At 43.8% G+C, this 24,322-nt stretch overlaps 1 protein-coding gene and 1 long non-coding RNA gene across 7 annotated transcripts in view; one reads left to right on the top strand and one right to left on the bottom strand.

Annotated features, from left to right (window-relative positions):
- Positions 1-24,322, top strand: part of SH2D4B (SH2 domain containing 4B) — an 86,952-nt gene that overhangs the window by 39,413 nt on the left and 23,217 nt on the right. For 4 of the 5 annotated variants that reach the window (XM_081190945.1, XM_081190944.1, XM_081190947.1 and 1 more), the window contains exons 4-6: positions 1,201-1,348; positions 8,888-9,098; positions 12,576-12,703. In XM_081190945.1, the coding sequence (XP_081047071.1) occupies positions 1,201-1,348; positions 8,888-9,098; positions 12,576-12,703 (487 nt within the window). Of the gene's footprint in view, positions 1-1,200; positions 1,349-8,887; positions 9,099-12,575; positions 12,704-13,944; positions 14,086-24,322 lie in introns of those variants that run through there. The other variant, XM_081190948.1, reaches the window with a different exon arrangement.
- LOC308585356 lies at positions 13,955-22,026 on the bottom strand. 2 transcript variants are annotated; one of them, XR_014007320.1, is made up of 3 exons: positions 21,608-22,026; positions 16,143-16,368; positions 13,955-14,079 (listed from the first exon to the last, which is right to left on the bottom strand). It is a non-coding gene; the product is annotated as an uncharacterized lncRNA (long non-coding RNA). The 2 variants fall into 2 exon arrangements; XR_014007321.1 differs by having other exon boundaries at positions 16,143-16,365.

Raw genomic sequence — 24,322 nt, 5'->3', positions numbered from 1 at the left:
GCCCTGTGGAACACCCTCCCTGCAGATGTGAAGGAAATAAGTAGCTATCTTCTCTTTAAAAGACATCTGAAGGCAGCCGTGTTTAGGGAAGTTTTTAATATTTAATGCTGTATTGTTTTTAACACTCGATTGGAAGCCGCCCAGAGTGGCTGGGGAAACTCAACCAGATGGGCGGGGTATAAATAAATAATAATAATAATAATAATAATAATAATAATAATAATAATAATAATAATAATAATAATTATCCTCCTCCCCCAACAGGACTAGATTGGTATGCCACCAACTACTAACCGTAGAAATTCCTGCCCCACAGGCAGCCAGTGTTATTTTGGGGATAAGCAAGAGGAAGCCTACGCATCCCTGTTGATGGGGACTCATACCAGAGCAAATTCTCCCCATAATAATACAAAGCTGCATTACATCCCTTATTATATTGTCCCACAGGCAGCAGGTCTCCAGCATCTTAAACTGGGACTTCCCCCAGTCCTGCTATGCAAATGGTTGAAACTGGGATTTTTGGCATGCAGACTGAGAGCTCTGCTATGGAGCTATGGGCAGCATTCTGGACTGAGAACATTTAGGGCAGGGATGGGGAACTGGTGCACTTCCACCATCATGGTCATGCTGGCTGACGGGGATGGACCACAGGCTATCCATTTTTGATTTAGGGTTTTATAGGGTATTGTGGGCACTTTGAACCAGTTAAAAGTTTCTAGATGTTCTTCAAAGGCAGTCCCATGCAGAGAGCATTGCAGTAATCCAATGTGGAAGTTACCAAGGTATGTATTTCAGACAACCTAGTGAAAAAATTAAAAAATTGTCCAGTAGCGCCTTAGAGACCAACTAAGATTGTTCTGGGTGTAAGCTTTCGTATGCTTGCACACTTCTTCAGATACAGTCAGCCTAATGAGTTAACTAAGGGCAAGATATGCTGTTAAATGGGTTAGCCACTCACACTTGATCAATCAGAGCACCAACAATTATTATTATTATTATTATTATTATTATTATTATTATTATTATTATTATTTTAAAAATCTAATGTGTCACCAATCACAGTGCAGGATGGTTTGGCTTCCCACAGTAGAGTTGTCAAGAATCCTGCCAATGAAATGCTTTGGGGAGTCATAGCATGTGACACAGGAAGTTTCCTTATTTGCTGTTTGATACCCTCCATCCTTTTTTTTATTTTTTTAGAAAAGAGAGGAAGAAGAGAGGCAAAGAGGTGAAGAGCAAATACGGCAACAGGAGGAACGCAGAGCTCAAGAGCTGTACCTGAGCCTCAAGCAAGCCCAGCAGTATAGCCTGCAGAATGAAAAGGAAGACCATGAATGGGAAGAACAACGTGAGTAAATTTTAACCGGCAGAGGGTTTTAAATGATGCCGAGATCTTGGTTTAGCCTGAGAAAATGGCAGTGTGATGCCATACGATTTGTGAGCTGGGCCTTGAATGGAAAGCATTGTGATCCGGAAGAACTGGTAGGATTACGAAGGACAAAAACATGGTGCCTTTCTAAATGGCTCAACAGGAAGAAAGAGCTTTGATAGCTTAGATCAGGGATGGGGAACCTGTGTCCCTTCAAATGCTGATAACTGCATTTCCCGCCACCTTGACCTTAACACCATTGGTCATGCTAGCTGAAGCTGATGGGAATCTGGAGTCAGACAACAAGAGGAGTGGGGGGTTAGAGGAGCAGCACCTCTCCTGTTGATCTTACAGGAATTTTAACACAAACACTTTGCTCCAGTATTTGAGCTTTCAGTGTTGTTTTTGCTGGACTGATGTGATTTTCTGCGTATTTTCCATTTTCCTTGGTGAGTTCTTGTTTATGAATCTTGTGCTAGCTTATTGCTACTTACTGGGTCTCAAAGAATACAAAACAAATTAGTTGGCCCAATAAAATGCATAACCACCTTATCTCATTTCATTTTCATTTTTTGGTTTATGAAGAATGCTAATAAAAAGCACCAGAAAAAAGCAATATGAAAGTGAATTTTATCTGCATCATCATTGTATTCCCTACTTTAGTCCTGGAAGAGATATATATTGGTGTGTTGAGAATCCTATTCAAGGACACCGAAACTAGTAGTAATAAGTGGAATTTAGTGGCTTTAAACCTCAGACTCTAGCCTAATTATTAAAAAAAAAACACCAACAGAAGATGAGTAAACTTTTGCTGGGGCTGTACCACTTTAGACTGCAGGTACAGTTCACATGGTTGAGAAACCATGCAAAAAGATATTAATCCTGCACTTTATTCTTAGTATTTCTGAGTTGTCTGTATCTAAGGTCCCATCTGCACTAAACATTTAAAGCAGTATCATCCCACTTTGTACAGTGGCTTCTCTTGAGGCAGGCTTCCTCAAACTCGGCCTTCCAGATGTTTTTGGCCTACAACTCCTATGATCAGTGGCGTAGCGTGGGGGGTGCAGGGGGGGCCGGCCGCACCGGGCGCAACATCTGGGGGTTAGGGTTAGGGGGCGCAAATCCATGGGTTAGGGGGCGCAAATCCATGGGTTAGGGGGCGCAAATTACTTGCCTTGCCCCGGGTGCTGACAACCCACGCTACGCCACTGCCTATGATCCTTAGCTAGCAGGACCAGTGGTCAGGGATGATGGGAATTGTAGTCTCAAAACATCTGGAGGGCCGAGTTTGAGGAAGCCTGTTGAGGAAACATAGGAACCGTAGTTTCTTAAGGGGGGTGAGGGTTGTTAAGAGACCCCTATTCCACTCACTGAGCTATAAATCCCAGAGTGGTTTAATAATTCCACCTATCTCCACAGTAGTGTGGTGTTGAAGAATAGGGCGAGCCCTGTGCTGTCCCTGTGCTGGGTCTTCCCACCAGAGGGAGATGTAACAGGCCTTTCCCTTTGGCTGGAAAGATTCCAGGTGAGCCTGCCGGCCAGATTGGCCAATGGATTGGTTGCCTGATTGACCCCAGGAATAAAGGTGGGCCCACTGCATATTTTTCTTGGGTCTCCCATCATCCCTCCCGATTGTTGTGCTTCGAACACCCACTTCAGTGGGTAGGTTGGATCTGATCTTGCTATAGATGAAGTTGGTTGCCATATTCAGAGCACCAGGGAGGAATTTCACTACCTCTGGCAAGGGAGGAGTAAGGATGCATGCAAAATGCCAACTTGATTGTTTTTATGTGCTTAACAAGTTCAAACTGGCATTCCCAATATATAATGTTGCGCCCCGAGGCCCCCAAGCCCTTTCCCAGTAAATAACTTCAAACGGACACATAATTTTAGTTTAATTTTTTGGGCAAAATTTAGGCCACAGCTTTATTGATTACAAAATAAATTGAGCAGTATTGGCCTAGGCATTGGTCAGGGACTATAACTGACTCCTGCCTCTCTGGCTGGCAGTCTGAAAGGGTAAACACCAAACGAGGGGGCAACATCAGTGAAGATCGATTGAAGCTCACCCCGGGGTTCCTGTGGTCCTGGCATGGCCCAAGTCCCTCAAGCGGACTTTAGACGAGATCCAGGACACCCAGATTCCTTTAACCTATTTCTGGAGGGGCAGGTGATGGCCACACCTCCCCTCCCGCACATTTCTATAAACCAATGCCTAACCGCCAAACCTTACAAAGTTCTGACGATTGCTAAGGGGGTAGGCGAAAACCAAGTGGCTAAAGCCAATCTGCCAAATGGAAAAATTCCTACCCAGCCCCTGCTCCAAAGCAGGCGACCCAATCCAAAGCAAGGCCAAAGCAGCAGCGCCTAATATAGGGAGGGAGGGAGGGAGGGCGGGTGTTGGGCGGGTGTTGGCAGCACGAAGCAAGTGCCCACCCCCATTGCGCTGTCACATTTATAGGTCCCCAGGATCATGCCACTCAGCCCATTGGCTCAAACAGCCAAGCGCGATCCCGGGGCCCAACAGACAAGCCTTGGGCCACGCCTAGCAACAACACACCCCGTGGGGGTGGCTGAAGGGTCCCAAGCACAACCACAACCCTCGATTTAGGAGGATCCCATTTGTCGTCCTTCTGATTCCCTTTGTGTCGTATTTGTTTAGACTGCAAACCTTTGGGCACAGGCTCGTGATTTGTTTTAATTTTCTGCTGTGATCTGGTTAAATGTTAAGCACTTTACAAAGTAACAACCAAAGTAACGCTGCCTTGCGTTGAGTGCCGTTGTGGGTCTCAGTTGTGTTATAGGAGGGGGCACATTATCTATGAATACAACCTTATTCATAGAATTTGGAATAATTTAAGGAATGTCAATTACCTAAGGACTGTGACCTGCCATTCATATGAGATCAGGTCACTTTGAACCAAATTAATTTTGCATGTGACAAATGATATTCCCATTAACTATGATTGTACCTGGCTTCTAATCAATGGGGGTGGGGGGTGGGATACTGATTATTTCAGGAATAATTCTAAGCCCTGTTGCTGAAAAGGAGATACTGTCTCTTGAAGCAGACTTGGAAGGAACCTTAGTATTGGGATTGCCTGATTTCTGTCATTGGGGTTACACAGAATAATAGGGTTGGAAGGGACTGCAAGGCTCAATTAGGCCAACCCCCTGCAATTCAAAAATCTTTTGCCCAACGTGGGGCTCAAACCTGTCACCCTGAGATAAGGAGTCTCATGCTCTGTCAACTGAGCTATATCTGCATGTCATGTGATTTCTGCCCTTTTATAAGTGATCCTTTGTGGATATATGGGGGAGTGGGGAGACAGGAACTTGGTAACTGTAAAATAAAAATATATCTTCAATAATAGTAAAAAGCCTTATCTCATTACTTGAGAGAAGTGGTAACTTTATCACCACTGAAAGGGGAGGTCTAGACCTAAATGAGAGACCACTGACCCATTTCTCCCTCCTAAGAAAGAAGGATGGCCTTCTTGGAGGCTGCTCCCAGATCGTGGAACTCCCTTCCATGGGAAGCTAAGCTGGTATCGCTCTGGTTTGCTTTCAATAGCAGGCAAAGACTGTTTTGTTCTGACAGGCATTGGCAACTAACTGGCAGAGTCTTCTGAGGGTGGGTGTTGTATTTTTGTTTGTGTGTATGTTTTTGTGTTTTGTAGTACAATGGTACCTTGGTTCTCAAACGCCTTGGTACTAAGACAACTTGGAACCCAAACACTGAAAATCCGGAAGTAAGTGTTCCGGGTTGCGAACTTTTTTTGGAAGCCAAACGTGCTCTGTTTTGAGTGTGATGCTTCCAGTTTGAGTGTGATGCTTCCATTTTGAGTGTTATGCTAAGGTTTGCCTGATTTTCCTATTTATTTTGCGGTTTTGTGGCTCTTTTTTGCGGTTTTGTGGCTCTTTTTGTTTTGTTTTTGTGACTGTGTGGAACCCAGTTCAGCTACTGATTGATTGATTGTGTGACTCCAGTACATTGTTTATTGCTTTCATTTTATGGATCAGTGGTCTTGTTAGATAGTAAAATTCTTGTTAAATTGCTGTTTTAGGGGTTGTTTTTAAAACTCTGGAACAGATCTTTCTGTTGTAAAGCATGGCTTGGTTTTGGAATGCTTTGGTTTTGGAATGGACTTCTGGAACGGAGTAAGTTTGAGAACCAAGGTGCCACTGTAGAATTTTATTAGAGGTTTTTAACATATTAGGAAATCAAATCCAAGCTCTCTTATACAAAGATAATAAAAGGATCAAAAGAAAAGAGTAATATAGAAAAAAGAAAATACGAAATACAATATTCATGATCCTCATAAAACACAGTTATATCTATCTATAGTTCTCTATCACCATTTTATATCAATCTTCCATCCATGTTTTCAATGCTGGTTTTACTTGGGTCACACTTGTTTTCTTTTTAATATATCTGTTTATTGTGTTTTAACTTATGCTGTGAGGAGTCTTGCCCCATTACTGAAATAACACCTCTGGTCCTTGCTTGTATCTCAGGCTTGTGCCTTCTTATGATCCAAGACTGTATGGACTAATCATGCCCTGTTGTTACCCCTCAACTGTATGGCAATGCCAACCTGGCTTCTGTCCACCAGCATCAGAGGCCAGGAAGATGCAGCGATGTCAGTGTTTGCGTCGTTTTGCTATTATGTGCTGACTGCGGGAGCCAAATTATCCATTAGGAGCAGCGCCAGGTCCCATCATGTCTTGCCACCACCAAGTCAGCGGCTGTGCTCAGCAGTGCCAGGGGTCGGGGGGGTCGAAGAGGTGCATTGCTAGCGCAGCTGCTGTGGAGGGTGAACGTTGCAATGATATTGATGACACTACTAATTTATTTAGTAGATGGAATTTCCAACAGAATGGGGATTCATCTCATCATCCCACCGCTATTTATTGCCAAGTCAATAGGCGAAGCGTTACTAATTTTAGTGTTCGGTTTAATTCACTGCTGTGGTTTCTTTCGTCGAGCCAAACAAATAACAACACCATTCTTCTATAGGTAATTGAAATATATAGCCTGCTAGTGCTAAAAAAACAAACTATGTTACATGGGCATTTCTCAAACGTGGACACCAGCGCTTCATTTCATTGCTGGGTCCAAGCAAGGTCTGGCATGATAACATTCACCCAGCCAGATTCCTCTGGTTCTCACAAGTAAGACGTGGTGGTGATGGCTTCCCTCTTGACCCCAATAGGGAGCTTATAGATGAGACCCAAGCCCACAGTCCTGAGGGCGAGATGGCCCCCTGGCCACAAATGGCTGCCTTATGCTTCTTTGGAGAAAAGCAAAACATTGCACTTGTGAGCACGCTGGTGTGATCAAGGCAACACCTGACTTTGGCTCTCACTTGCGCTCCTGGAGAGATGTGTCTGTTCGTAGATCACACAGAAATGCACTGTGGTGTGCCATTTCTTCCCTCTGCACACATGGCACCTGTCATAATGATGGGCATTTTGCCAGTGCATGGATAATAGGCATGCACTACTTGAATTTTCATTGATGCGATCTCAGCTTGCGTGTTTTCCTGTTTTCCAAGAATTATCCCCCCCTTCAACTGAAGAACAGAAACATACCATGCAATGTTTGCAGTCAAATACCATTTCTATCTTGAATATTTATTGCGAGTTGTTCCCAAATTAGCTACAGACCAAGGACTATTAACAAGCTAGCAGCTGGAGCAAATCATTAAAAAAATGTGATGCATATTCATGCGACATTCTTATAATATACATTCAAGCCTAGCCCTGTGACTCACTGCTCTTCAGAAAAGCAAAGGAGGCCATAAAATATGGAGATCTCCTAATCTGTCCCAAATGATGCGACTTGCTCAAGTTCATTCCCAACACAGTAGGAATTCGTTCACATCTTTATCAAAGAACTTGCGGTTAGAAATCCTATCAGAGCAGCCAATATGTTTTGCTGTTAGGATTATTCTGCACTTGTTTTTCCTGTGCCAGTAATGCATTCTCCATTTTGGACCCTAGCCCCAATTTCTGTCTACATTTTTCCCCCAATGAGATTTTGCCTCATTTACTCATTTATTGCATTCATACACTGCTTTTCTGCCACGGCACCCAAGGTGGTTTATAATTATAAAATACCAAAGCAAATATTTGGGATAAAATATACAGCAACAGAATCCTCTCAGGATGACTGATGGTCCCTTCAGGACCTGGTAGCAACATTCAGAGAAGTGCCTGTTTCATAGCAGAGCTGCAATTTGGTTTGTGCGTTAGTTCAAGACATGTGAATTAGGCAGGTTCATATTGAATTGAAAACAGATCCCCCATTCCCCCCAATAGGAAAGATGCATCCTGGTTGCTAGGGGAAAAGGAAGGACAAACTATGGTGATCCCAAACACTATAAAATAAGACAGAAGCAGGAAAAATGTACTAAAGGGGAGGCAAAGATGCAGCACTTTAGCACCTCAGGCAGTGATGTAGCATGTGTTACTGGTGCCCAGGGCAGGCAAGCTGCTGACATCTGCAAAGCGCCCCCCACCAGAGCCAAGTGGGGGGTCTGTCTGTCCTGGGAAGGCCCCAGCCAGCTTCTGCAGCCCTTGGTGGGTGAATCCCTCCAACGCCCACAGAGAGGAGCTCTGGGCTGGGCTTGCCTGCCTTTCTCTGTCCATGCCCACTCACTGTGAACCTGGGCTGCTCAGTTGCCTTCACCACAGTGGGATGGGGATCCCTGCAGAAACCGGCACTTGCATGGGGGCACCTGGTTGTGTCACCTCAGAATTTGCGTCTGGGGCCATGGCCCCCTTGGCCCCACATGCTATGCTACTGACCTCAGGAATTCCTACTGCCCGGCATTAAAACAACTCACTTGTGAATCACAGTTTCTGACTTTACTCAGTGGCTGAAAACACAGGTAGAAGCAGCCAGGCTGGCTCATTTTACAGAAATCATTTAGAAAGGCGCTTGCACATTTTGGTTCCATAACTTTATCTTTAGGAGAGCTAGAGGCTTACATTTTTTTAAATGGAAGAACAGATTCTCGAGCACCTGCCCATGGGTGCCCATGAAGGTCTTTTTAGTGCCCACGTGCACTGTGTTGGCAACTCCTGCTCTAAACCCACAGTTATATTAAAAAGTCTCTGTATGGAAAAAAGCAAGCAAGCTGGTAAGGCGAGGTGAGCATGTCATTGTGGCTTAGCCAAACAATATAGAGTTTGACCCTTGGTGCCTTATTTGTGGAATGTTATGTGTTATTTTTCTATTAGGTACAGAAGGTCTTCTAGCCTCACCTTGATGCGTTGGGATTCGATGGCTTTCCATGTTGCTGACATGTTATCTCTCAACTTAGAACTTGAAATATGGGTCCCCCCAACAAAATTTAAAATTCGGCTTTGTAATTCGGAATTTATGTGATATGATTTAATTTGATGTGTTGGCAGTTAATAAAAATTATTTTTTAAAAAAAGAACTGCATGTTCTGGCTTGCCGAAAAAGCAAAGACACTCTGACGAGTCTCTCCTTCCTCATCCCTACAGTACGTCGCTCAAAAGCCGCAGATGAGGAAAGGAGCCATAAAGCACGCCGGGCCCGGGATGAGTATCGGCGGCAATCCTTGCGGGCAATCCAGAAAGGAAAAGTGGCGGGTCTCAGTAACCTGTTCCAGGCAGCTGGTCTGAATATCGAGCCAGAAGCAAAGCTGAATGACGCCTGTCCCATTCCAGCATTCACCATGACGGTATCAACCAGGTTTGTTTGTATTAATAAGGCGACCCAGGCCTGATTGACATGTTATGACTCCTATATGGAGGCTGTTGACTCCTATATGGAGGCCTTTTCTGGTTTCCCCATGGGAAGAGGCAGTGGAGGAAGCAAGATTCTTGACAACATTGCTCTGAAATGCATTCAGAATTAAATGGCAAACCAACAATTTTAAATATCAGTGCATTTTAAGGTAGTGGTTACTTTTTGCAGAGAGTTGATCATGTCCATATGTTACAGCATAAACAATCAATCTTGGGACACCTTAAAAACTAACTAATGTATTATGGCATAAGGTTATGTGGATTCCTTTTAGATGCCTCTTAATTATACCAATGTCATCAACAAACTGGCACCATGTTTATTTTTATTTATTTTTAAGCAGAGGGATCTGCTTAACATTAAGAAGTAAGAAGCTCTTCATGTTGGCACATTGTGTTACCTCCAGCTATGACAATGTCAACAATAGTCACTGCTTCAATTTTTTTAAGCAGGGGAATTTACTTAACAGCAAGGAGCTATAAATCCTGTACATTCTTCAGACTGGTGCACGGCCTGACCTCCAACTAAGGCCTTATCATTTCTACTTCTCACATTCCAGGCAGAGAGACTTTTGTATGCTTAAAGAAAGACATCAATGCCTGCTTAAACCACAATCTAGAGTTCCTTGAGTTTGCTTCCACTCCATAGCTGCCGTGTCTGCCATACATACAGTAGTTCACATACCGCATCACCAAGCAAGCTGAGTATTAGGAGTGGACCACAGGCAAACGTAGCTTTGCCAATACAAGCTGTAAAGCACCTGGGTTTTATGGACAGAGTCCCTATCTGAGGGCCCTTGTACAGTTCAGTACTTTTGCACCGTTTTCCTCTAAAACTAAAAAAATCAGAAATCTTTGTAATCAAGAATGCAGCAAATGAAGCAAGTCAGGTTGTGGTTGAGAATTTCTTTACAAAATCCATTTCAACTTAGTTGTGAGTTTTCTTTTGGCCAAATTAATGCCCCCTCTGATTGTATTTTTATTGATCCCCTGCCTGTCTGGTAAGTTCTGTGGGTTTCCAGCAGTGAAAAACAATCCGACATAGCAGATGGAGTTAGGCAAAGTTTTATCAGTGGCTCCTCTTGGGTTTACACTGCACCATATGATATTATTAATTAGTCTTGGTGTTATGAACAAGCTAGTGGAAACCCGAACATGCTGTTAGTTTTTTTTTATAATGTGCAACGGCATACACCAAAAGTTCCACTAAGTAAGTGCAAGTCTCTTTGCGTCGATTTGTATTTTCATTTTTAATACTGAGACTCTCAATTGTCAGTCTTTGCTCCTGTGAAGTCTGGCAGCTCAGTAGGGCAAAAGGAACCCTAGTCCCTTTCTGCTCGGCATTTTGCGTTCCGCTTTGACAAGCAATCCCTTTGTCTTGCTGTGTTTTGATATAGAATTGTGCCTCTAATGGTTGCTGGCATTCCCAGCTTGATTAGGGAATAAAAAAATGTAGCCTCCGAAAGGCAGTGAATTCTCTATGTTTTGCTGGTGAGTTGCTTCTTGTAGCGATACTGTGGTTATTTTTGTTATTCCAAGCCACTTAAGATGAAGGAGGCTCTTCCAAAATAAAGTCATAAGAACATTAAGAAAAGCAATAATTGTGAAGGGCTATTAAATATTATTCAGCTTTGAGTTCTAAGCCTTTTAAGTTCTAAAGTGCAACTGTTTAGTGTGGAATTCAGCAATAATTTAGATGCGAATGCTTTCTTAATACTCAAGTGAGACCAAGAAGATCCTTACAAGGCTATGGCAATTATTCCGTACTTACCCAAAGCTGTTTATCCATCTCTTAAGTGATATTATTGTATGATCAAAGACTCAGGTTGCCTTGCTATCTTCATCCTTGTGGAGAGCTAGAAAGTTGATGCTCACAGGAAAATACACTTAGATCTTAAGATCATCTTAGTGGAATTTGAGGATTGCAGCGCAATATCTCCTGTATCATTGCAGTAGCCTTATTTGTGGATTCAGAAGAATGTGAGAAGGTTTGGGGAGGGGGAGCAGGCACATGCATGCTGTCCCTGCCCTTATGCCCCCACGTGCTTTGGGTGTGCCCACTCCACCCACCTCAACTTCCCCATATTGCATGGGAAGGTATAGAAGGGGCTTGACAGCATGTTCAACTGAACATGCTTACAAGCACCTTTGCTACCAGGAGCCCTGGTAATTCAGGATTTCCCATCACAGGAAGGCTTGTGAGCATGTTCAGTCAAATGGATGAATACGTTTACATGGGAATGGTTCCACACTATAATTTCTGTGAAGGCATCTCAATGTGTGGATCAGCGTTCCCCACATGCCTTACCATTCTGGCTTGGGCTCTCTGAATCGCCTTGTATTTGACAACTTGCTTGGTCACCACAGGTGACAAGGGATTCTATGCAGGTGGCTGAGCAATGTTCCAACCCTCCACGTAAATGCAGTGGGCTGGTTAAGGAGGGTTGGAATAACAACAACAATTTATTACTTGTACCCCACCCATCCGACTAGGTTGCCCTAGGCACTCTGGGCAGCTTTAGCCAGTGATCCAATGCTGACTTTGGAAGAATGAGAGAACACACCCTAGAGCAGCAGTAGGGAACCAAATCCTTGGGCTGGGCTGGGCTGGGCTGGACAAATGTGGTCAACCAGGCATCTTTATCTGGCCCCAAGGACTCCCATCAATCACACTCATAACTGACTGCTAAATTGTTTTCCCCTGGCTGGAATGTTTCATTGAATTGTCAGGATGCCTGTAGCTTATACATGCACAGACCAGTTTTTTTCATGGTTGGACTTGCATCCATTGCCCCACCCACGCTAGCATCCAGGCCCAAGAAGGTAATGCAGCTCTCAGACTGAAAATGTTCCTTGTTGCTGCTGTAGAGGCATGAATGCAGACAAATGGTGCAAACAGTGCCCTCCCACATCAGGAGCTCTGGATGGAGAAGATGGGCAAAAGATAAGGTTCTGTTCCACCTTCAGGATGAAAGCCAACAAAACAAACTAGGCCTGGTTTTTCCATAGACTCATGTTTCTTATCACTTTTCAGGAACTGGGAGAAAAACCACAAAACCATTTTAGTGTGCTGCTTCATTGTACACTGAAAATTACTCTTTGCTTTGTCTCTTCGCCTTCTTGAACCCTGGGTGGGTGACTACTATGGACTTTTGGGTGGCAGCCCCCTGGTTCTGAAATGGCTTTGGCAATAAGACTTGCCTGGTGCCTTCTTTATGCACCCCCCATGTTTAAGTAATCAACCCTCATGTTTAATTAGCCTGAAGAGTACTATAGAAAGTGGGAAATAGCATTTTCCAAACCATAATTGCCTCATTGACTGGTTAGAAAAGAAATCCCTTTTATTCCATAATGTGCAATTTCATTTCGGCACAGCAATCTCCGTGTGACTTTAACCTTCTTCTTTTCTTTTCATTTAATACAGTAAAGCCTGGGAACGGCCTCTGAGGCCTTTCTCCAGAGAAGTTATTATTCAGTGGTTCAAAGAAGAGCAGCTTCCGCGCCGTGCTGGATTCGAGAGGAACACTAATACTGTGGCACCTTGGTTTCATGGTAAAACTGTTATTTGTTGGCGTTCTTAAGGCTGAAGTGCTTTTCTGGGAAGCTTATAGTGGCGGGGGTGGGATGCTCGAGAGGTTTGTTTATTTCCTGGAGGAAGCTATAGCATATGAGACGTGCTCAGCCTGAGCCCCAAAACACAGATGCCTTTTCACAGATAAAAAAAGGGAACAGCTACATCTCTCTCGAAACACTATTTCGTTAACCTCGCTGATGTTTAGTTGGTCAGCTGGTGCAGTGCAGTGGTCAAAATAGGCATGGGGCAAGGGCATCAGTGAAGACAGTCCAGTGCTCCCACTGTTGTGTCCACACCGTTCCACCACTTTTCCCTGCTGGTAAGCCCAGCAACATGGCTGACAGGAGGCTAGGTGTTCTGTGGTGTCTTCTCCATAGGCATTCCGTGTACCACTTCAGAATGTGCAAACACGTATGAATTAATGCTGTCCTGTACAGGCAACTCCCCATGTACGTGTGTTTGAGGAACATGTGCACATGCATGTGCCCACTGCTGCTAACCTGGAAGTGGCATGAAAGGGTGAAAAAATGGCACAAAAATAGCATCTAGCAATCCCATGAGCCTTTGCAAGTACAAGCACTGAATTTGACGCCTGTGGAAAGTTGGAGTTTGAACAAGGAGGGTTGAAGGGAGGGATTGTCATGGAGTTTAGTTTTTTTCAAGGGTTTCCAGGGGTATAGAGGGTGTTTGCAGGCTTTTCCAATGGCGTTCCCAAAATATGTGATTTCACTTAAACGTGCGGTGCTTTGGAATATGGCGCTTGCGTAAATGGGGAGTTGCCTGTACTGTACTGCACTTAGAAAACTAGCACGTTAGGGAGAAAGCTAGGCTAAATCCTTTCTCCCTGACATCTAAAGTTCCGTGTGCAGGGACTATTTATATCAAGGAGATTTCAGGCGTGTGAACTTTCACCTGCAGTCTTAGGTAGTACAGCCCGGTGAGCAATGGGTTGACCTCTGAGCTTGGAAGCTGACAGCTTTCTGGTTCTTAATCTCACTTTTGCTATAAGCTCTCTAGGTGATCTTAGGCTTGCCATTTTCTGGCATTGTCTTAGTCCTCTGGTCTGCTCATAATAATGATAATGGTACCGCTGGCCTGCCTTAGAAGGTTGTTGTATTACTAAGGTGTTAAAGGTTAAATATTCAATAGTCACAAAGTGCTAAGAATGACTGTTATTATATGCTTGTTCCGTTGCTTTTCTTTCTCCCTAATATTGTAGCTCACAGTGCCGCGACGCTTGCATTTTTGTTGCTGTCTTGATTAATTACTGCATTGGTTCCAGTGACAAAGGTCCATGCAAGCCAGCCTTTTGGCGGAAGGAAACATAACCTGCCTCAAACTGAACTGAAGAAATCTGAGGGGGGAAAAATATTTTAATGAATCAAAAATACTTTCAGAATGCTTCTAATTCTGGTCCTGAAAATCTAGTCTAAAACGTTTAGTCTTATTTAGAACTGTGCCAAATATTTATCAGCTTCACTTTTCAAGCAGTATCAAACAATTTTGATATGGTAGAAATTTTCTATTAAAAAAATACTTAGGTGGTGCAAATAATTATCATTTTCAGTGATATCTTTGCAGCTTGGTGGTTGTTGCTTTGATTGCCTTCTTTGCATGCTAGGCAGGGCCATTCCTACCATTAGGCAAAAGGCAACTGCCTCAGGTGGCAGATCCAGTGTGGGGGGGAGCAACAGCATTCACTTTTACCTCTGCCCAGCTTGTCCTAAGTCCCCTATTCTGGTCTGCTGTCTCAGATGTGGTAGAGGATGCTACACCTGTCAGCAGTCTCAAAGTGAAGATTTAGCTGCCAGTCTGGTGGGCTTCTGTGTGTGCAATGGGGAAAGGGGTATCGTCTTGGGCTGGTCAGAGGCTGCTTCTTCCTCCCTTTCTGTATGAATTACTTTGGCAATCCCACCCACCCAAGGATCACAATGTAAACAGAGAAATGTCTCTATTCTGTGTGGCCAGTCAGATTTGCCTATCTGATGCTGTCACTGATAGCAAGTGATTGTGCAAGGAAAAGTAGGAACACCAATAAGCAAGTAACAGCAATGAAAGGTGAGTAGTTTTAGCTTTCCTGTGGTTTTATTGGATTCGAGGACAGATCTGTGCAGGCAGTGTAAGGTCAGGCCTACTGGCAGGCAGAAAGCATTGACAACAGGCCTGGGTGAAATCCCTTTGCTCATGAAACTGCTGAGTGGTCTGAGAAGATCTGTAGAGCACTTGACTTAAAATATCAGCTGCTTCTGATGACCACTTGAGCTGCTCAGCCGCTATCGACTGAACATCACTTTTTTGCCTCTGTCTCAGCAAAGTGCGAGAAATTCCTTAATACAAGGACTGAATCTGGCCTCCACTGTGTTCTGGCTGAAATGAAGCCCTTTGGAACCAAGCCTACATTGGTGAAGAAAGTGTAGTTGAATAGTGCTCTAAGAGTCTCTTTTCCCCTTCCCACCCCCCGCCCTGCAGAAAAGCAAGATTTAAGTATATATAATGGATGAACTATTAAATCAATAGGTTGTTGTATTAGAAATAATGGTAAACCTGCTCACACTCGCATGCAAAGTGCTCTGTGAGGTAATGCTGCATTCATTGAATTTTATTTTATTTATTCATGGCATTTATAAGCAGCTCAGTTGGTTAGAGTCTGAAACTGACAATGCCAAGGTAGTGGGTCCGATCCCCATTTGGGACACCTGCACGTTCCTGTGTTGCGGGGAGATGGACTAGATGACCCTCGGGGTCCCTCCCAACTCTACAATTCTATGATTCTGACTTTTTCTCCAAAGGAGCTCAAGATGGTGTGAATGGCAAAACTCTGTTCACTGTGGGGATGGAAATTGTGGTTTGGGCATGCCTGTAAACCTTGATTACAAGGGGGAAGATATTATTGCAGGGCCGATGGGAATCAGTAGGATTGTTCCAGTTGACCTGGAGGGGCTTTGAATGGAGGCTGACTGAACTGGTGAACAGCAGGAAATACTTGAATCAAAAGCCCCTTTGTGCGGTGTCACAAATCGCTGACATATCTTTGATAAAATAAAATAGATGAAAGTTCACCTCCATGTATCTGGGTTTGTGAAAAAGAAAAGAAAAATAGAAGAGGTCTGAGTGTTTACAAGATGCCAAAGAAAGTCAATTTCTATGTGATTTAAATTCAAGCTAGTCATTACACAGAGTGAATAGTACAGATAAAAGGGCTGTATTGTTATGATAAAATGAATGCAGGCAGAACAAGCTTCCTAAACTTGAAATAATATTTAGCGGAGTTGGCTAAAACACACAATTTTTAAAAAATTGGGAGGGGATTGTCTGACATAAAGATTCCCCCCCTTTCTTTCCAGAAGCCCTATCAAGGTGTAGAGATCCTACTCACTGAAATAGATTTGCACAGGAGAAGTTCTTAGTGGGTTATACCTTAAATACCCAGTGTCATGAGTGAGGTGCTGCAGTTGTCCAAGGACACATTTAGAGTACTGGTGGAGTGGATACAGCATTGGAACAGGGACACGTGAATTCAAATCCTGGCCAACAAGCTCATGAAGAGTGACCATGACCCAACTGCAGTCTTTTAACTTAAACTCTCTCTCAGGTTTGTTGTGAGCATACCGTGGGATAACTTCCTATGGGGCCTGCTCTGCTGCTTGGAGAACAAAGAGGAAAATGATTTTCTAGATCCATCTCAGTTGGGGTTTAGACCTAGTTTTGGCACAGAAAGTGCTTTGGTCACCTTGTATGATGACCTCTGTTGGGGGAGAGATGGGTGAAACGTGTCACTGTTAATCCTCCTTGACCTCTCAGCAACTTTTGATACCATCAACCATGGTATCCTTCTGGAGCCGCTGTCCAGGTGGGTGGCACTGCTTTGTGGTGGTTCTGCTCTTACTTGGACGGTCATTTCCAGAGCGTGATGCTTGGAGGAGTGAGCGCTTTTTGGCCCCATATCAGACTGAGGCACTCTTAGTTGGCAGTTCCCTAGACTCGATGGATGGGAGGTTGCTGTTTTTGATGGAGTTACACTCCCTCTGAAGGAGCAGCTACACAGCTTGGGGGTACTTCTGAATCTGCTGCTATCACTTAGGTGCCGTGGGCTGCCTTCTATCACTAGTGGACCAACTACATCCCTGTCTGGAAGGCCTAATTCTGCCTTCAGTGCTCTGGTAACCTCTACGCTAGATTACTGCAATGTGTTATATGTGAAGCTGCCTCTGAAGTTAGTTCAGAAACTTCAGCTGGTGCAGAATTCAGTGACCAGGCTGCTCACCGGGGCAAGGTGCTTTGAGCATATACTGGCCCAAGTGCACTGGCTGCCGATTAGTTTCCTGGCCCAGTTCAAAGTGTTGGTTTTGACCTGTAAAGCCTCAGATGGTTCAGGACTGCAGTACTTCAAGGACCGCCTTTCTCCATATGAACCTAGACCCTGCAAGCATCATCAGGGCCTTCTTTGTGTGCCTCCTCCATGAGAGGTCTAGAGGGTGGCAACAAGAGAACAGGCCTTTGCTGCAGTGGCTCCCTATTTGTGGAACGCTCTCCCTAAGGAGACCCACCTGGCGCCTTCATTACATATCTATAGGCGCCAGGGGAAAATGTTTCTCTTCTCCCAAGCCTTTGGCTAATAAAACAAGCTGGCCTTTTAATCTCTCTCTCTCTCTCTCTCTCTCTCTCTCTCTCTCTCTCTCTCTCGGGATATTGTTATTGTTTGTTACTAAGTTATGTATTTTTGTGTCTTTATATTGTAATTTGCCCTGTGATCCTTGAATGAAGGTCAGCATAGAAATTTAATTAATAAACAATGATAAGTTTCATGGGCAGGGGATCACCTAAGAATGATAAGTAAGCCATTCCGTTCAGAGGAAGAGTGAAATGTATTGTGAGTTGTAAGACAAACCTTTGTAGGACAGAGCCTCCTGTACCTATGGAGATTTAGAATCCTGGAAGAATATTACACATGCTAGACATTCTAGAACAGTTGGGGGTATTATTTCCTTAAGGACCATTGTGTTGCATCATCATGAAGCTTAAGCAGAACAAGGGCAATGCTTCCTTGCTCTCACTGGTTTTGCCTCCAGTTGTGTGAGAGCAGAATGCTAGACTTGATGGGCCATTGCTTTGATCTAGCAGGACTCCTCTTACATTCTGGAGCTGCTGAGTTAAAAATATATATATAGAGAGAAATGGGACCCAGCAGAAACGGGATGTATTTGCTGCCACAGTAAATGGGATGAGAACGTTTCTGGTGCCAATCAGGGGGTTGGGAGTGGGAGAAGAAAAATGAGGCAATCTGCAGAGGGCATGAGAAAATCAAGCAGTGCTTGGGGGCTGAGGGCTTACTGGAAAAACTGCAGTGGCTGTTTCTTTTCTTGCTTTTCTCTGGCTGTTTTAAGGTGGCCACATGGGCCACCGTGTTCACCACAGATGTCTCTGAAATTATGTTTTGTCACAACTTAGTGCCTTTCTGAATGAGGGATCTGGGGGATCTGGCTGTGTTATGTAATTTTGTTTCTCAGCATCCCAGATGCGGCATTGCAAAATCATGGACAAATCACATCAGCTGTGTCAGACAATTGGATTAAACATCAGTGTGGGGAAATGAGGCTGACAACTCGATGGTGAGGGCATGGAGGAAACAAACCTGACATTAACAGCCGCATAACTGAAACTGCGCAAATGTATTTTCAGTGTGTGCCATGAAGAAAAAGCGAGGCACTTTTGGACACTTAGGAAAATGTAAGTGAAATGAAGTAAACAGGTTCAGCTACACCGTAGCTGCAGTACTCTTGAGGTGAACGATTAGACAAAAATAAGGAAGCATTTGGTCGAGGGTTCCAATGTTCATTTGTAATCAGTGCCTCTGTGGTTGTAGAATACCTGCATTAATGTTTGGTGGCGTACAAGACTGTCTCCAGGTGATTATGGCTGTTTTTCAAGGTCAGTCAGTCTTCAGCAGTACCAAGGGGGGAAAAGTTGATTGCCTTGTTGACTCCAATTCACCTCCCCTGGGAAGCCACCGTGGTGGTTATTTCCCTCCTTTGTTCTCACAAATAATTTGATCCTTCGTACAACATGTCACCTCACTTTAGTTTTTAATAATTGTTGAGAAGGCTGCCCGTCCTTTTGAAGGCCTTGTGATTGTCATTCTAGGGCCATTGTAGTTGAGAAGTGTCTGCACCAAGACGTTATTAGCAAACACGATAAATGTTTTAGAGCTGTGGCCTCCTGGAGGAAGAAAGAAGAGTATCTAAGGGAGGTAACGTGATCTGGGGCATATGGCAAGGAGAAAGGAAGCGAAAAAGGCCAGCACTGCTGTTGCTCTGAAACCGGAGAGCCAGAGGGCTGAATAATTCATGCCGACGGTCTAATTGTCAATGTGGAAATAGGCCTTGCTAACCCTCCACAATGCACCGAACATCTTTCCTTTGTGTTTAACTGGGAGTCAAGTGCTTATGCACCAAGGCTGTAGATGATGGATGGAAAAAAGATTGCTTTATTGGAGAGCTGCTGCTGATTCAAAAGAGGGGGGAAATGTGATTACATCAGGTGCTAGCACAGATGTGGAAACAGACTTGCTTGCTGAAGCATGATGAAGGCTTAAGAAATAGAAGCAGCCCCCTGTACTTTGGAAACGAGTTGCCCTGGGCATGACAATGCTCAGTATTAATGTAAAATTTTAATCTAATCTTGAGGCTTAAGCAATGAAAGACCATCCATGTCACTAATTAAGGATGTGCACCAATGCCAGGGCATGTGGATTTGCAGGTGTTTTTGCTTTTGATTCCTGTTTTGTTCTCATCTGACTGTTGGTGAATCCTAGCAACTGCTAATTAACATGTCCAAGAACTTCTCTTTGTGTTCAGAAATGGAAATGGCAGCAATAGCCAGTCATGGACTACTCTATTGTAGGCTAGTTAAGGGTTTTTTTCCTGTTTTTTGGGTGTGTGTGTGTGTGTGTTTTCAGACATTTCTGAGTCTGATGAGTGGAGCATGATAGCAAAAGTCAGGCCAGGTCAGAATCCCACACATATACTTTTGCAGGACCCCAAAATATGTGTGTAGAATATTGGTGGCTTTCAAGGGGTGGGATGTGGGTATATCTTTCAAGATGAGGTGGCTGAGTTTTTAACAACAAAAAGCTCCACTCACCAGTCCAGTGGTGACACAGATAACTACACTCACTGGCACTATCCTCAACACTGCCACTGACATGCATCCATACGGAATGGTACTGGCATAATTAAAGATGATGTAAGGAAGTTCAGGGGCACAAATCCGGAGCTCTGCTTACCACCACTGCTGCTTGGCCATGAGGGCTGTTCAGAAAAGCTTCTTTCCTTTCATTTTAAGCTCCATCGCTTGATTATGATTTCTCCTACACACGAAGACAGTTTTCAGTGGATTGAGTGGCCAAACTAATAGTGGGTCCAAAGGTCAAGAAGGTGCTTTCTGCACCTGCTGTAGAGGGAGATGCGGGGCAGATGGGGCTCATCAACCTGGGAAGAGAAGGAAAACTCTGGTCCTAAACGTCTGCTGCCTTGTAGGGTATCCTTAGGAGAAGAAAAGACTAAAGAGTAAACCCTACAAAAATCAGGAGTGGACTCCCTAAGATGGTTGGATGGTGCCTTTTGGCAACACCTGCAGCCACACTGGTGCCAATGTATTGCTCTGCTTTCCTTTGGACCCAAAGGCCAAGAAAGGGGGTCTTGTCGTCTGGGCAGCCCAGGACCTCCATACACGCTGCCCAGGCTTGTGCCCCAGGGAAGTCACTTCAGTGCTGCTAACACAGTGTTTTGGCTTCACCCCTGGAGGCACACTCCCTTGTCTCTTGAGACAGACGGATGCCAACAACAGCTTGATTATCCAATGCTTTCATGTCATCAAGATTGCTGTATGATGCTTACTATTATTTATAGTTATGCTGGGACAGCTTTCAATACCTTTTCCCAACGTACCCTAGCAGGGCAAACCTATATCTCTGGGAACTTATGTCTCTGAACTGCGGCTCTCAGCATCCCTTACCATTGGACATGCTGGCTGGGGCTGATAACAGCTGGACTCCAACATCAGGAGGGCTGCAGGTCCCTCATCCCTGCTATGCATGTGTACTCAGAAAATCCCATTGAGTGCTACAGTTTCAGCCTAAGGAACACTTCCTTCTTTAGATGAATTTCATGTTCAATACTATTTATTTATTTTATGAATCACTTCCTGTGAAATATTCTGAAGTGAATTAACAATAAAGCATTTATAAATTCATTTTCTGGCCAATGTAGATAAAGGCAAATTCCATTCAAGAGCTATTTCAAAATAACTTTAAATGGGTTAGTAGATGACTATCTGATAATTAATCCAATGTTTTGACTCTCACTCATATTAAATATTTCTTACATAGATTTTGGCTCAAGCTCAATGTTTGCATAAAACTACTAATGGAATTGGACGCAATGCTTGCTGAAAATAGATTCCACAGTACACATTTTAAGTCTAACATGTGATCAGAACTTGGAAAAATGACTTGGCTTTCTGCATCTCACTCTCCTGCCTTGGGGAATGTCCCTTATAGAGGCGTGCAAAAGAACTGATCCCAAATCAGGAACCAGGTGGATCCACTTTGGGTAGATTTGGGTCTTGTCTGAGCTGAAGTGGGATCTCTCCAAAGCACCACAAATTGAAATAAGGATTTTAAAAGTCCTTTGGGGTGCTTTGGAAGTTTGCATATACGGTAACTCTTTTATATGTGTCATTATATTGCGAATTGTTTTGTGATGCTTCATGGGAAGCCATTCATAAAAGAAATAAAGAAATTGAAGAGAAATACTGCAAATATAATGGCAAAAGTACTGACGCTACAGGTAACTTTTTTGCAGACGACCTTCCTACTGACCTACCTCCATAAGACTACATCCTTATTGATTTCAGCCTCTAGATGGAAGTCGCTGAAGCTGTCAATCTGAAGTTTCTTTTGGAACCACAATATTTTTGAGGCTTGACAAGGCAAAATTATGCTCACGAACGGGCTCTCAATGGGGTTGCTTGCACTCTGCAATCATGCCAAGGGAAAGCACGTGATTACAGAGAAATATGTAGAGAGATCAGACTTCAAAACTTTGTCACTCAGGAAGCAGTGGGAGACAATACTTAACCTACTGACATTACAATGGAGAAATAGCAGAAGGATTATTAGAAAATAAAAAGCAGACTTTGGGGGGTAGGTTTCCATTAGCTGTTTTGTACACATATAAAAAATGTGAGTTTATTTATGTGGACCAAAGGGGTCAGGTAAGAAAACGTAAGCCTGTGGTGAATATAAATTAAGGCACTTTCTTTGTAGCCTCTCTCAGACGCTCGAGAAAGACTTTAGCCCCATTTCCATCCTTAGCAGTTATATGGCTTGCATGTTTACCTACAGTAAAAGCTTATAAGACACTATCTATTATTATTATTATTATTATTATTATTATTATTATTATTATTATTATTAAAAACCCACATACATTCCCAGGTGCATACAGTTCTGAAGGATGTAGATTATGCAGATGCAGGGAATTTCAGGCTCCACCCCCACCCACCACCACCAGGCAGAGGAACAACAACAATGGGATGTGCAGAGACAAATTCCAGAGCACTGGTGTGCTCCCCTCCCCACCTATCCTGTAAAAGTAGTCCAGAAGAATCCCATGGTATCAGAAGCTGCTGAGAGGTACAGGAGAAACAACAGGGTCGCAGATCCCTTGTCTTCGAGCATAGGTTGTCTTCCAAAGTGGCTGAGTTTCAGTGCCAAAAGTTTGCCCAAACTCTTCAGCTGGAGCTTTTTTGGGCTGGCGCTCCTCCCTGTGCACTGTGATCTGTTGATGTAGGTGTTGGAAAAAACGTCCTGGGGGTGCTTGCAAGCTCCCAAAACTCTGAGCGTCCTCCGGTACGTGCAGCTCTGGAAAAGGCATTTCAAATCGTCTGCAGTGCGCTCAGCAACATATACCAGCTGGTATATGCAAACTAATCTGACATAATGCAGCAAGAAGAATCTGAAGAAGAAGTGTGTATCTGAAGAAGTGTGCATGCACACGAAAGCTCATACCAAGAACTAACTTAGTTGGTCTTTAAGGTGCTACTGGAAGGAATTTTTTTATTTTGACTATGGCAGACCAACACGGCTACCTATCTGTAACTGGCAGCAAGAAGAGTGAGACATTGTAGATCTAATCTACTACAGTCACACTGTACGTCCGCTTCATGTTACGTTCTTTCAGGTTATGTCCTGCAGCAACCCAGAAGTACCGGAAAGGGTTACTTCCGGGTTTCACCGCTCGCGCATGCGCAGAAGTGCAAAATGACGTCATGCACATGCACAGAAGCGGCAAATCGCAACCTGCGCGTGCGCAGATGCTCTGCTGCGGTTGCGCTCTTTTCATTTTGCGAATGGGCCTCCGGAACGGATCCTGTTCCGGACCAGAGGTACCACTGTATTTATTTACACACTATGTACAGACAAAAGCATAACGGCGTCCGTTCTCTCCAGCTCCGATAGAACAAACAGAACAAGTAAAAGTGAAAGTACATTATCGTCTTCCGTTTCCCACACTCTCCCCAGACAGGCATGTGATTTACAACAATCTCATCTGCAGCATCAGAAGAGTGAAATTGCTAACAGGAGGTCCCCTTTGGATGGTGGGGTTCAGCTGGCTGCCTGTGGAAGGGGATTCTACCCGCTCACATAATTGGCCAATTGTTAGCAGGCAATTGACTATTGACTAATAGACTATTGTATTTTAATATTCTGCTGAAAGTCGCCCAGAGTGCCTGGGGAAACCCAGCCAGATGGGCGGGGTATACGTAATGAATAATAATAATAATAATAATAATAATAATAATAATAATAATTAGCCAATTGCGAGCAGGCAAGGGGGCAGGCTGCTTCCGGGGGGCAGACCAAACTGGGCTTGTGGGCTTCGCTTGGGTCCACGACCTGGGAATTTAAGGGACCTGTAGCCTACCTTCCTGGGGGGAAACAAGGTGAATCATGGGAAGTGGGTCCTGGGACTTGAAAGAGTATATTCCTTTGCTATCAGCTTTCTTTCTCCCAGCATTACCGTGCCTAGTTACCACTTCCTTAGTGTTAAGAAGACAAACCTTTATTCTAGCACCCATTAAATAAAATCAATATATAAATGCATCAGAAGCAACTAGACAAATATTAAGTTCACTTTGTTAATTAGAAAGTTCTCACTTGAGCTTAAGCAATTTAGAAGAGGGGGGGGAGGGAACTGTTCAAATTCCCTGGAGCTATTTAATCTTTAATTGAAATGTGGGTTACTAAGGAAAAAAAATATTTCCAACTTGTGTGCTTTTAATGTGCATGTTTGGGCAGAGGGGGGACCCCTCTCTGAAGGGTATAACATTCACTTTGTGGTGGATTTTGGACCTGTTTCATTTACGCAAAGCAACTGATCCAAAAAGAGATACCATGTATTTGTATGTGGCAAATATGAATTCATATATTGCAAAGAATTAGTAGAAGTGCACTGATATTTGGTTAGGTTTGGCGGCAGTTCCCTGTTGTTTGTACTTTCTACACTGTGGCTACTGTAGCACTGAGACTTAAGGCA

Source organism: Podarcis bocagei (genome assembly GCF_964188305.1).
Source record: "Podarcis bocagei genome assembly, chromosome: 4".
Lineage (NCBI taxonomy): Eukaryota > Metazoa > Chordata > Lepidosauria > Squamata > Lacertidae > Podarcis > Podarcis bocagei.
This window is presented reverse-complemented; position numbering and strand designations above follow the sequence as displayed.